This window comes from Nuphar pumila, chromosome 1, assembly GCF_984573655.1.
Source record: "Nuphar pumila chromosome 1, dmNupPumi1.hap1.1, whole genome shotgun sequence".
In the NCBI taxonomy this organism is placed as follows: Eukaryota; Viridiplantae; Streptophyta; class Magnoliopsida; order Nymphaeales; family Nymphaeaceae; genus Nuphar; species Nuphar pumila.
Window position 1 is genome coordinate 180,477,827 of NC_143249.1, and position 12,207 is coordinate 180,490,033.

At 38.4% G+C, this 12,207-nt stretch overlaps 1 protein-coding gene across 1 annotated transcript in view; it reads left to right on the top strand.

Annotated features, from left to right (window-relative positions):
- Positions 1 to 12,207, top strand: part of LOC149851513 (ADP-ribosylation factor GTPase-activating protein AGD3-like) — a 70,291-nt gene that overhangs the window by 21,631 nt on the left and 36,453 nt on the right. The window contains exons 7-15 of the mRNA XM_090008639.1: positions 3,302 to 3,367; positions 3,505 to 3,552; positions 3,683 to 3,778; positions 3,873 to 3,914; positions 4,171 to 4,386; positions 4,562 to 4,693; positions 4,785 to 5,015; positions 10,464 to 10,550; positions 10,637 to 10,978. Of these exons, the coding sequence (XP_089864765.1) occupies positions 3,302 to 3,367; positions 3,505 to 3,552; positions 3,683 to 3,778; positions 3,873 to 3,914; positions 4,171 to 4,386; positions 4,562 to 4,693; positions 4,785 to 5,015; positions 10,464 to 10,550; positions 10,637 to 10,978 (1,260 nt within the window). The remainder of the gene's footprint in view (positions 1 to 3,301; positions 3,368 to 3,504; positions 3,553 to 3,682; positions 3,779 to 3,872; positions 3,915 to 4,170; positions 4,387 to 4,561; positions 4,694 to 4,784; positions 5,016 to 10,463; positions 10,551 to 10,636; positions 10,979 to 12,207) is intronic.

A 12,207-nucleotide genomic window follows, 5' to 3' on the forward strand; every position in this document is an offset into this window, starting at 1 on the left:
GAATCATAATGGTCCTTGCAACATCAAGGAGGTGTCGATGTTTTCTTTCAGCCACCCCATTTTGTTGAGATGAATAGGCACAAGAAGTTTGTGGTTGGATGCCATGATCTTGGTAAAATTGTAATAAATCTTTTGATTTAAACTCAAGAGCATTATCAGTGCGAACAATCTTGACAATAGATTCAAACTGAGTTTTTATTTCAAGAATTAGGGATTTGATAAGACTTGAAACTTCAGATCGTTCTTTTATTAAAAATACCCATGATAACTTAGAGAAATCATCAACAATAACAAGATAATACCGACACTGAGTCCTAGTAGGAATCTTACTAGGACCCCATACATCTGCATGAAGAAGTTCAAAAACTTTATTACTAGACTGACTCTGACTCAAAGGGAACGAACTTCGATGATGCTTGCCCAACTGACATGCTTCACACTGAAATGATGTGGTGGAAGAAATCTGAGGAAAGACCGACCGAAGCTTTGACAATGAAGGATGACCAAGACGACGATGCCACTGAACAAGGCTGAATGAATGGTCCACTGCAGCATGAACAGAACCCATTGGATGATGTAGGTAGTAAATTCCATTTTCTTCATAGCCTCCACCAATCTTCTTCCCCGTCAGCAAATCCTGAAAATGACAACCCATTGGATCAAATATTACTCTACAATTTTGTTCTTTTATAAGGCAACTAACAGAAAGTAAACTTTGAGGAAAGTTTGGAGCATGAAGAGCATTTTTCAACTGTAATGAGGAGGATATAGAAATATTTCCCTGACCAACAACCGGGGAGGAGCTCCCATCGGCTAATGAGACTCCAAGTTGAGCCTTAATGACCTTTAGATCTGAAAAAACACGAGAGTTTCCACACAAATGTCTGGATGCACCAGAGTCAATAACCCACTTACTATCATTCAGATGGAGATGATTCCCGGTTGAATAGGCAATACCAGCTACAGGAGAACTGGAACTCAAAGGTCCGCACGACTAAGGGTGATACTACTTTCGTTTGTAGTGAGATTCTCTTGTGCATTAATTGCCTCAATAGTAGTAACATGAGCTTTAGGATTATATGACTTTGATGCAGAAGAGATTGGCCGACCATGCTTATCCCAACAACGATCTTCTAAATGTGCAGACTTTCCACAGAACGTACATTGAAGCTTTCCTCTGCCTCCCATACCACGTCCACGTCCTCGTCCTCTGATATTCTGAATATTTCCACGGCCATAACTAGATGGGGCAACAAGAGCAGATGTCTGAGTCACAGGCTGAGATTGTGGCAGAGATATCGCAAGTCTACTCAGACGATTGTAAGCGTCAGCAAGAGTCGGAACATCTGAACCAGTCAACATTTGAACTTTTGCAACAGAAAAATCTGAAGAGAGACCTGTAAGAAAACGAGCAACCATGGTTTGTTCTTGATGATCCTTTTGCTTCGAGCAACACAAAGGCCGGTGAGCATTAAGTCTTTCAAACGCAGCTTTGACAGAGGCATAGTACTGGGCCAAGGTCTGATCTCCCTGTTGCAAGTTATATATTTCCTGTTCGACTTGCAAGATACGACTAACATTCGTTTCTTGTGAGTATGTATCACGGAGATTGTCCCACATCAGTTTGGTTGTATTATAGTAGATCAATCCATCTGCAATATGGGGTTCGACACTATTCATGATCCAAGACATAACTATGTCATTATCTTCATCCCAAGTAGCATATTTTCCCAATTTCTCAGTGGGTTCGACTTCCAACAAAATATGTTTTCGACGATGTCCAGATACTGACATCATAAAAGTTCTGGACCACCTGACATAGTTGGTTTCATTCAACCTTACGGAAGAGCCATACGAGAAGGGGTTGACAAAAGCCTTATACTCCCCAATGTGTTCCATTTTGGAATCACATTTCGAAGTTTCAGCCATATTGAATATGTGAACCAAAAAAGAATAATTACCTCACTTGAACAACAAGTGTTCAAGAGGAATTTTCCAACTCAGCAGAAAATCACACCTGCTGTTTCCACAACAACCAGCAGCCCACACATAAAACAAAAAATCAACACAGCAGGATATCACACCTGCTATTTTCCACGACAGAAGAGTACCTTAAGCTACCATGCTTCCAAAAAAAAATTCAGTTGCTGTTGATACCACAGGAATCACGAACATTGCTGCACCCAACCACATCACGACAAATGATAGAATGCAGTCGCAAAAAACTAATATTCACTACACCTGCTGTTCTCCAACATGTAAGGCACGACATCCAGTAAATCTTCAGGGCACAGTTAGACAGATCAAGTATATTTCGATCACAAGCAATCAACATAGGATTCTGATTTCCCGCAATCAGCACAGGGAAGAACTCACCAATCACGGCAACACAGAAAATGAAGATTTTTGTTGTTCCCAAACAGCAGGAACACCCTTCGACCAGAAGAGAACTCAGCAATCACGGATCTGTATTCACGGCAACACATAAAATGAAGATTTTTGCTGTTCCCAAACAGCAGGAACACCCTTCGACCATGAGAGAACTCAGCAATCCCGACAACACAGAAAATGAAGATTTGTGCTGCTCCCAAACAGCAGGAACACCCTTCGACCACTCACGAACCCCAAAAAAAAATTCACGTCATAGTAGGAACTGGACTCGGCAACACTAGGTCGCAGCAGGAGATCCCGACGAGGAGAACAGATCTAGATCTTCTCCTTAGATCTGACGACAGATCTGGGTAACATCCCAGATCTGTTATCAGATCTTCCCCCAATCAACCAGATTCAAACCTGATTTTTAAGAAGTCGTAGGAAGATTTTTCTGTTGATCACACTCCCACGATCACGATTCCACGATCTCGATCACGATCCACGCGCCCAATCAACCAGTTCCTGTTGATCACGCTCCCACGATCACAATCACGATCCCACGATCGGAAGCTTTGATACCATGTAGAATGCGAAGAGATGTACAGCCACCTGTGTGTAGAGAGAGAGAGAGAGAGAGAGAGAGAGAGAGAAACTGCACAATAGAACTCGTTAACCACGATTAGGGCTTCTCTCTATATTAAATAGAGAGAGAGGCAAAAACTGAGAAATTACATCTAAGTCCTTATGAAAAAAAATATTTCAGAAAACCTCTAATAAAGAATAACTTAACCTAAAAAACCACCTATTCTCAACAGATATTATTCAAGATTTGGCTGTAGTTCTTGCAGTTAGTCAAGGAGATTATTATTGATCTATTGGTTCTGTTGCATTTCACATGATTAACACCATTTTCCAATTTATCCAACAGGCTCGGGAAAAGTTCTTGTCATTGAGGAAGAGCACCAAGATGGACATTGTTGCTGTTTCTGAGGAGGTAATTTCCTGTAGCAACTTTTAAAAATGTTTATGGTGTAAAATTGTTTGGACTATTTGATGTTGGATGTTGGCAAACCACCTTAGGACTTGCTGGTTGAGTATTTCATTTTTAATTTAGTCATAGACATATTCCAGGAGCTTCACAGCGCAAGGGCTTCTTTTGAACAAGCTCGCTTCAATCTAGTATGTACAACTTCCTGTTCTGTTTATGTGAAAGAAATCAATTTAGTCTTTTTTTTTATGCTAGTGAGCAGCTGCAAAAGCAAATATTGGCTGCTAGTGTCGCTCTGATCTTGAAACAACACCTTTACAGGTAACTGCTCTATCAAATGTGGAGGCAAAGAAGAGATTTGAGTTCTTGGAGGCTGTTAGTGGCACAATGGATGCTCATCTTCGCTATTTTAAGCAAGTATGCTAGACAATTGGCCCCTATTCTATTTTTCTACATTTTTGATGGCTTAGTTTGTGCATTCAGGTCCTGATCATTGCAAGTTTCTCTGCAGGGTTATGAGTTGTTGCATCAAATGGAGCCCTACATCCACCAGGTTCTTCTTGATGGATTCTGCACTTACTGACGCCTTTCATTCCCTGTTTGTTTCTTTGGCATGCTACTTAATATCATGTAAAGTTTGTTAGTCAATATTGATTTCCAGTCACAAGAAAATCTGGTTTTCAGATAATAATTGTAATTTCTGTGCTAACAAACGGCTATAATTTTTTTATTCCATTGGAATGTATTCTACTGGCTGCATTTTTTTTTCCGGTTTTTCTACTGATGTTTGTTGTCTTAAATATCTGAAGGTGTTGACTTATGCACAACAGTCAAGAGAAAGATCCAACTATGATCTGGCTGCCCTTGCAGAGAGGATGCAGGAATATAAAAGGCAAATAGATCATGAAAGTAGGTGGTCCTATAACGGATCTCATGGATCTCCTAATGGAGATGGGATACAAGCTATTGGCAGAAGTTCACATAAAATGATAGAGGCAGTTATGCAATCAGCTGCAAGGGGAAAGGTGTCTTCTGAAGCACTATTTACTTCATTCCAGTCCTTCACTATCCCATCAAATTTTTAGCTTCCATACTTGCTAAATTTAGGCAACCTTTCTATGCTTTGTTTTGTATTAATTTGCTTTCAAAAGAGTTGAAAGTTGTAATGTTGATCCACTAGTCTTGTTTTTGGTGATTCAGGTTCAAACCATCCGGCAAGGTTATCTTTCAAAACGTTCCTCAAATCTGAGAGGTGATTGGAAGAGAAGGTTCTTTGTTCTTGACAGCCGAGGAATGCTGTATTATTATCGCAAGCAATATGGAAGGACATCTGTGAGTCATTTGCAGCGAGACCTGAAAATAATGATTTTGTTTCGAGCCTTTTGCTTTCTTCCCTTCTATTGACAATCTATTATCTGTTTAGGGGAGTGGAATCCAAAATTCAAGCCAGAGGGGTCACGGTTCCTCAGAGCATGGTTCTGGGTTGTTGAGCAGATGGCTTTCCTCTCATTATCATGGTGGGGTCCATGATGAGAAATCTGTTGCACGCCACACTGTTAATCTGCTTACATCCACAATTAAGGTTGATGCCGAACAGTCAGATCTGCGGTTTTGCTTTAGGATTATTTCACCAACAAAGAACTACACGTTGCAGGTACTAGCTTCTACAATTATGATTTGATGTTTGGTGGTACAAACTGCATTGTGTTTTGTTGGTTCTTTTCCCGAAACCTCCAACTAAATGATTTGAAACTGTATAATTCAGATATATCAGATGCAAGAGAAAACTCGAGAAGAAGAGAGAACAATGGAGAGGAAAACTCATTGTTTCATTGCTTTACAAATAGAAGATTACAAACATGTATTGGGACGACCCCTCTATTGTTACACGAAAAGACAAAAATGGTTGACTTTTACCTAACTAGAGAAAGAGTACAAGAATGCCCCTATAAATAATGGTATATACATAATAAGGGGTTAGCACTAAAGAAATGGTAAAATACATATTACATCTTAACACTCCCCCTCAAATTTGAGATGATGCTAATAGAATCATTCCAAGTTTGGGGAGAAATGTCCTAAAGTGAGCTGGTGGAAGACTCTCCGTGAACACATCATCAATTTGCTCTTTGGACCCCACATACATGAGGGAAATAATCCCATCTTCGTAAGCACATCTCGTAACATGACAATCAATGTCAATATGCTTTGTTCTCTCATATAACTCTGGATTCTTGGCGATATGAATTGTACTCATGTTATCACAGAATAAAGGGGTCTTCTCATGAACAAGAACACCAAGATCTCTTAATAACCATATGATTTATATAAGTTCTGCTGTAACTTGGGTCATCGCCTTGTACTCTGTCTCAACAGTAGATAGAGCAACTCCTTGTTGTTTTTTGCTCTTCCATGAAATCAATGAGCTACCCAAAAATATACAAAACCTTGATGTAAATAATCAATCTCTAGTAAAGCCTCCAAAATCTGCATAACAATAGACTTTAAGATCACAAGGAGTAGAGGAAGAGAAGAACATTCCATAGTGCATTGTATCTCTGACATACCCAATTATTCTCAACGTTGCGGTAAGATGCATTGACCTTGGTGCACTTGTTAATTGACTAATTGCATGAACAATGTAAGAAATATCCAGTCTGGTTATAATTAGGTATATCAGACATGATCATCTAGTTCTCCATCTAAGGCTCTCAATTTTGCATTTTCTTCCATACGCAAATCTACCCTCTTAGTATCATCAATAAACCTAGCCTTTTGACACTAACTCAATAGCATACTTATGCTGAGCTAGATAGATTCCACGTCTTGAATATCTCACCTCAAGACCTAAGAAATACTTCAGAATTCTCAAATCCTTCATCTCAAATATTCTAGCCAGCTTCCTTTTTGTATCTTCAATCTTCTGAACATCATTCACTGTAACAATCATATCATCCACATACAGGAGAAATATGCATTTTCCTTGATTTGAAGATGACACAAACAACGTTGGATCATGATGACTTTGCTCAAAGCCCAAGGACTTGACTGTTGAGCTGAATTTTTCAAACCATGCTCTTTGTGCTTGTTTCTTCGTTTAGCAACTAAATATCTTTGTGGAAGCTCCAACTTTTTCTTTCAAATTCCCATTTAAAACGACATTTTCACATCTAATTGCTACAATCTCTAAGACTTGAGCACAACTACAACAAACAAGCTCTAATAAATGTCATATATGCTACAGGAGCAAACGTCTCTGTAAAGTCTATGCCATACTTTTAATTATATCCCTTAGCTACCAGTCTGACTTTATATCTTGCAATTAAGCCATCTGCCTTAGTATTTATTTGGTAAACCCACTTGCATCTTACTACATTTTCCCCAGGTGGTAGTTTTATAAGCTCCCATGTGTGCATTCTTTTCAATGCACTTAACTCCTCAGTCATTGCCTCTTTGCCATTCTTCTTGAGAAGCTGTCCTGCATAAGAACTAAGTTCAATATATGAATGGATTAGGGCCAGAAAAGTGCAATGTTTTGGAGAGAAAGTTTCATATGATACAAATAGAGTAGGAGGAACAAAAACACAAGAATTATGATGTACCTGGGGAATAGGAGGAGATATGGCTTGAACTGCATCACCAGAGTAAGCTAGAAGGGGATCAAAATTGGCCTCCAAGTGTTCAACTCCTTCCTGCTCTACTCTTTCTAAAAAGGTTATAGTCGCAACTCCTTGACTCCTTGTACAAACTTAACCAAACCTGTCATTTGGCACTTGAACATCACTCAGAGCATTAATCGTTTAAATTCTTTCTTGCTGTAGAAAAGGCATAAAAAGGATATATCTTCCACACAATTCTTTCATCATTTTTTTGCTCAAAATAAGGTCTATGTTCCACAAACTCTACATGCCTAGAAGCCCAAATCCTCTTATAAACAAGATCATAACACTTGTATCCCTTTTGTCTCTCAACAAATATCAAGAAATAACACTTCACATCTTATGGAGAGAGGTTATCCCTAAACTTCTTAGGAAGCATATACAACCAAATTTTTTCATCATACTATGATTTGATGCTACTCCATAAAGTTTCTGAGAGGGTGATGCATCTTGTAATATGACGGCATACGATTAATTTGATAAACTGCCATACAAGTAACATATACCCAATGGATTTTTGGGGATATGGCTGGGAAATAAGAGTGCCGCGGTTGTTTCACCTGTTTTTTCTCTCAACAACACCATTTTGTTCATGTGTATAGGGACAAGACTTTTGATGCACTATACCTTTTTCCTTCAAGAAATTTTCAAACAAACTAAAAATATACTCCCCTTGAATCTGAATGAAGTCTTAATTTTATAAGAAAATTGAGTTTCAATTATCATACAAAAGTTTCTGAAGATCTCAAAGAACTCATATTTTTCATGAAATAAATCCAAGTGTATCATATACAATCTTCAATGAAAGCTCCCAAATATCCAGATGTACAAGATCAAATGCCTTAATTGACTCAATTGTCTTAGACCCAAAAGGTAGAGCATGTTCATCAATTTACAACTTTCATATTCCTTAACATGCTTAGATACAAACACTTTAGACCCTTTAAGACTATATGAAGTCAAAATATGCCTTTGATGCCATAGCATGGAGTCATCCAAAACCATTGTTCCAACACTGATTTTTGATCCTCTTTGCAAACTCATGCCCAACCAATCCATGTAATAGAGGTCTCTTTTTCTACAACCAATCCTAATCTTCCTTCCTGATAGTTGATCCTACACAATGCAATGAAGTAGGGAGAAAGTAACATTACAATTAAGCTTGGTTAGTTGAACAATGGATATAAGATTCATGACAATGGAAGGGACATGCCGAACTTGAGATGCATTCAATTTTCTCCCAGGACAAGAGGTAGGGATGACAGATCCAATCTTAGAGATAAGTCTAGAAGAACCATATGAAGTGGTAATACAACCACTACAAGGAGAACAATTGGCTGAGATAGATTAATGAGCAGTCATATGGCATGATGCTCGTGAATCTATTAGCCAATCATTTGATCTATCACAGATATCTGCAAAAGCAGTACCAAAGAAGAGGGTGCAAAATAATGAGTGGCAATGGCAGACTGAGCTAAGAGCTGTTGGATTTCTTACTAAATGCGCTCAAGAGCCTGAGTCTGCCCTTCTGACACTGCCTGAGAAATACTGCTCACATTAGGTGAAGGAGGTTGAGCTCCACTAACTGCCTGCATTTCCTTGGGTTTTATAACATCTTCCTTTGATGAGGCAACAAAAGCTCATGTTTTCTTCTTTTTGAGAGTTGGGCAAGTATTTTTCATATGCCCAAGCTCTTAGCAGTAATGGCACCTGACTGAATTCATATCACTTCTGAAGCTCCCAGATCTGCCACCTCCTCTACTTCCACCCCTCCCACCTTGCTGTCTAGTCATAGGGAAATCCGTCTCCTTAGATGAATGAACATCAAGAGCCTTATTCACACGCTATCAAATTCAGTGCACAAGGCCATCAAAAGATCTATGACCTGTTGCTGGTTCTTAACCTCAGATTCAAGTTTTTTGCATTCCACACACTTGTATTTTACACCTCACATCCATAGGAGTAGAGCACCCCACAACTATTGAAACTTCATACAGGAGGTCTGAATTAACTCCCCTATTGTCTGAAACTCTTGAGCTCTTGGGTCAATTAATATTTCGTTCCCAATTTGACTGCTTATATACTTGCTTTAGATATTCCCAACATTTCCTTGCTTCCTCAAACTGTATTATATTTAGAGCAATATTCTGCTCTACGGAGCTCAACAACCGAGGCTTCACTTTAGCATTATCTTTGTCCCATTCAGCAAATGTGATTTCATAGTTTTCATCATGGATTTCTGGCTTTCTTTTAGACCCATTTAGGTATCCATCATACCCCAGGCCTTGTACCATTGTTTGCACATATTCAGCCCAATAAGAATAGCTGTTCCATGTCTTGATGGTATGACATGAATGAAGTCCTCCATATCTTACCACAACCCCCAATGACAATTTAGGCTGCACAAAACACTACCCACAGCCAAACAAGAATAAATATACTGTATACAACCAAATTCCAACCAAGAACAACTTAAACAAACAGCTGCACCAAGAATTCCAATAAAAATCCTCAAATTTAGGCTACCAGTACCTAATCCAAGCTGAGATTATCACCCAACTAACACCAATATTGTGGAATTCGCAATCAAAAGCCCACAAACTGAGTACGCCACACCAACAAAATAAAGAACTTAGCAATACACAAAAAGTTAGGTCAATGATAAGGAACCAGTAAAAAATAGGTACCGCCTCTATAATAGCAATAGAAATCTTGCTAAAACTCACGAAACATACCACATCTCATCATAAAACCAGTTTCAAATGATTTCTGAGGTAAAAGAGACCTTAGTGAAATCTATCTTATCCCTTCACAGTCACCGATTTAATCAGATTCACTGATTCTATCAAAACTAGTCCCAAAATGAAACTCGGAAAATCTTGCAAAAAACATCGAAAATTGAGGATTTTACCCAAATCACATGCTGTTTGATTTGTAAGCCTCCTAAAATCACCAACTAATAAAGCCCAAATCAAACCCAATAAATCCTGACCTTCAGTCTGGGCGTCCCCTTGATGATGATATCAGCCATGCACAAAAAAAACAATGATGCAGCTGACCTTAGCTTCTTCCTCCTCTCCAACACAGCAACACGTCTCTTCTCTTGAGATATGGATCTGATACCATATGAGATGCTTGAGAAAACTCAAGAAGAGAGATCAATGGAGAGGAAAACTCGTTTCTTCATTGCTTTACAAAAAGAAGATTACAAGCATATATTGGGACGACCCCCTCTATTATTACACTAAAAGACAAAAGTTTTTGACTTTCATCTAACTAGAGAAAGAGTACAAGAATACCCCTATAAATAATGGTATATACACAATAAGAGGGTAGCACAAAAGAAATGGTAAAATACATATTACATCTTAACAAGATCCTGAAGAAATTTCATTCTTATCATCCTGAATGCCTTCTATATATTCATCTCTTTTTTGATACAGGCAGAGAGTGCACTGGATCAAATGGATTGGATCGAAAAGATAACTGGAGTAATTGCATCATTGCTGAGTTTCCAGTCACCTGAGTTAGTAAGTGTTCTTTGATGTTCTTATGCAACTAAGTCATTTTTCCATTTTTTCTAAAAGAAGTGCATTTTTTGCTGTTATTGCTTCAGAGACTTCCTTCTAGTCCATTGAGCAGTGGTCATCACCGTGCTGCTAGTGAAAGTAGTTCGTTTGGAAGCTCTTGTGATGTTGATCATGCAACAATAGAGGAGCATACTTCGGAAAGAAACTTGATAACAGGAAATCATGAACGTTCCGTTAGATGCATACAACATCACAGGTCCAGTGTAAAACATGAAAAGCCAATTGAGGTGCTAAGAAGAGTCGATGGCAATGATAAATGTGCAGATTGTGGTGCTCCAGAGCCAGATTGGGCATCCTTGAACCTTGGGATACTCCTTTGTATTGAATGCTCTGGCGTTCACCGTAATCTTGGTGTACATATATCAAAGGTACTTTGACAACTGTACCTGAAGTTAGTTGTTTGAACTATGTATTTGTGCAATGTAACTTTTTTTTGCTTGAGTTAGATTTCTTCTCCATTTCCTCATGGATAAATAAGTAGCAAATAACTTCAGTGTTTTGGTCTTAAATATCGTTTGTGCCCATAGGTGCTCACTAGCATGATGCATCTTTTGCACCCTTTGGGAACCATCAATTTTTTTTTCATATTTTTGATATGATTTGTTCGATATACACACATGTGCATCTCTTGCCTATTTTGTTCCTTACAACAGTATTTTTATGGTTTACCGGTGGGGCATTATGTTAAAATATATGTATACCATATATATATTATTTCTCTGTTATCTTTTGTAATGCCCACTAGGAGCAATTTAGTTTTTTTCTTATTATGTACATAGACATGTCCACTAGGGACATTTTTTATTTTTTTTTCTTTTGTTCTTTTTCATTTATGTAGGGCCAAGAGGGTCCAACTCATAAAGTCGTTGGGACCCTTCCCAACGGTCACAAATGTGACTGTTGGGTCCCAACGACTCTATGGGAGCCCCCTTGTCCCATAAAGTGTATAAAAAGGAGCTTTTGCCCCCACTCCTCTCTAATGCTTTCTATATCATTTCAATACACTATTCTTTATATTTCAATCTCTCTCTCTCACATTGTGTGTATTTGGTGTGTAGCCCTTTGTGACTTATTGCATTTTGCTCATTAGTGGCCTCTTGTTTATGTGCTTGTGCATTCGTTGTAATTCTTTGCACTAGTGTTTCATTATATGGTATCAGAGCCCCTAGGTGATTGAGCACTCTTGGGACTCTCTTTTATTCTATTTTTTGTGTGCTTGTATTTTGCACACTTGTTATCATCCTTTGTTCCTCTCTTCTATAATAGCCGACAACGCTGCAAAGATTGATCTCTCATTCAATGAATGAAACTAACTATAAAGTGTGGACGACCGCTATGGAAAACAACCTAAAAACTTTGAAGATTTGTATGTGGTACAATTTCAGAACCCAAACTAAATCTCACCAAGAAGGAAGAAAATTAAGAAAAAGCATTGAATGAAGAAGAAAAAGCCAAACCAATCCAAAGTTGAAGATTGAGAAAGTAACGATGCCAAAATATTGGCATGATTCATGAATAATTTAGAGCTCAATTTTTGCTAATCTAGCCAAATTTAAGAAGTCAAATGGAGCAAGGTTCTTAATGAAAGGTATGTACA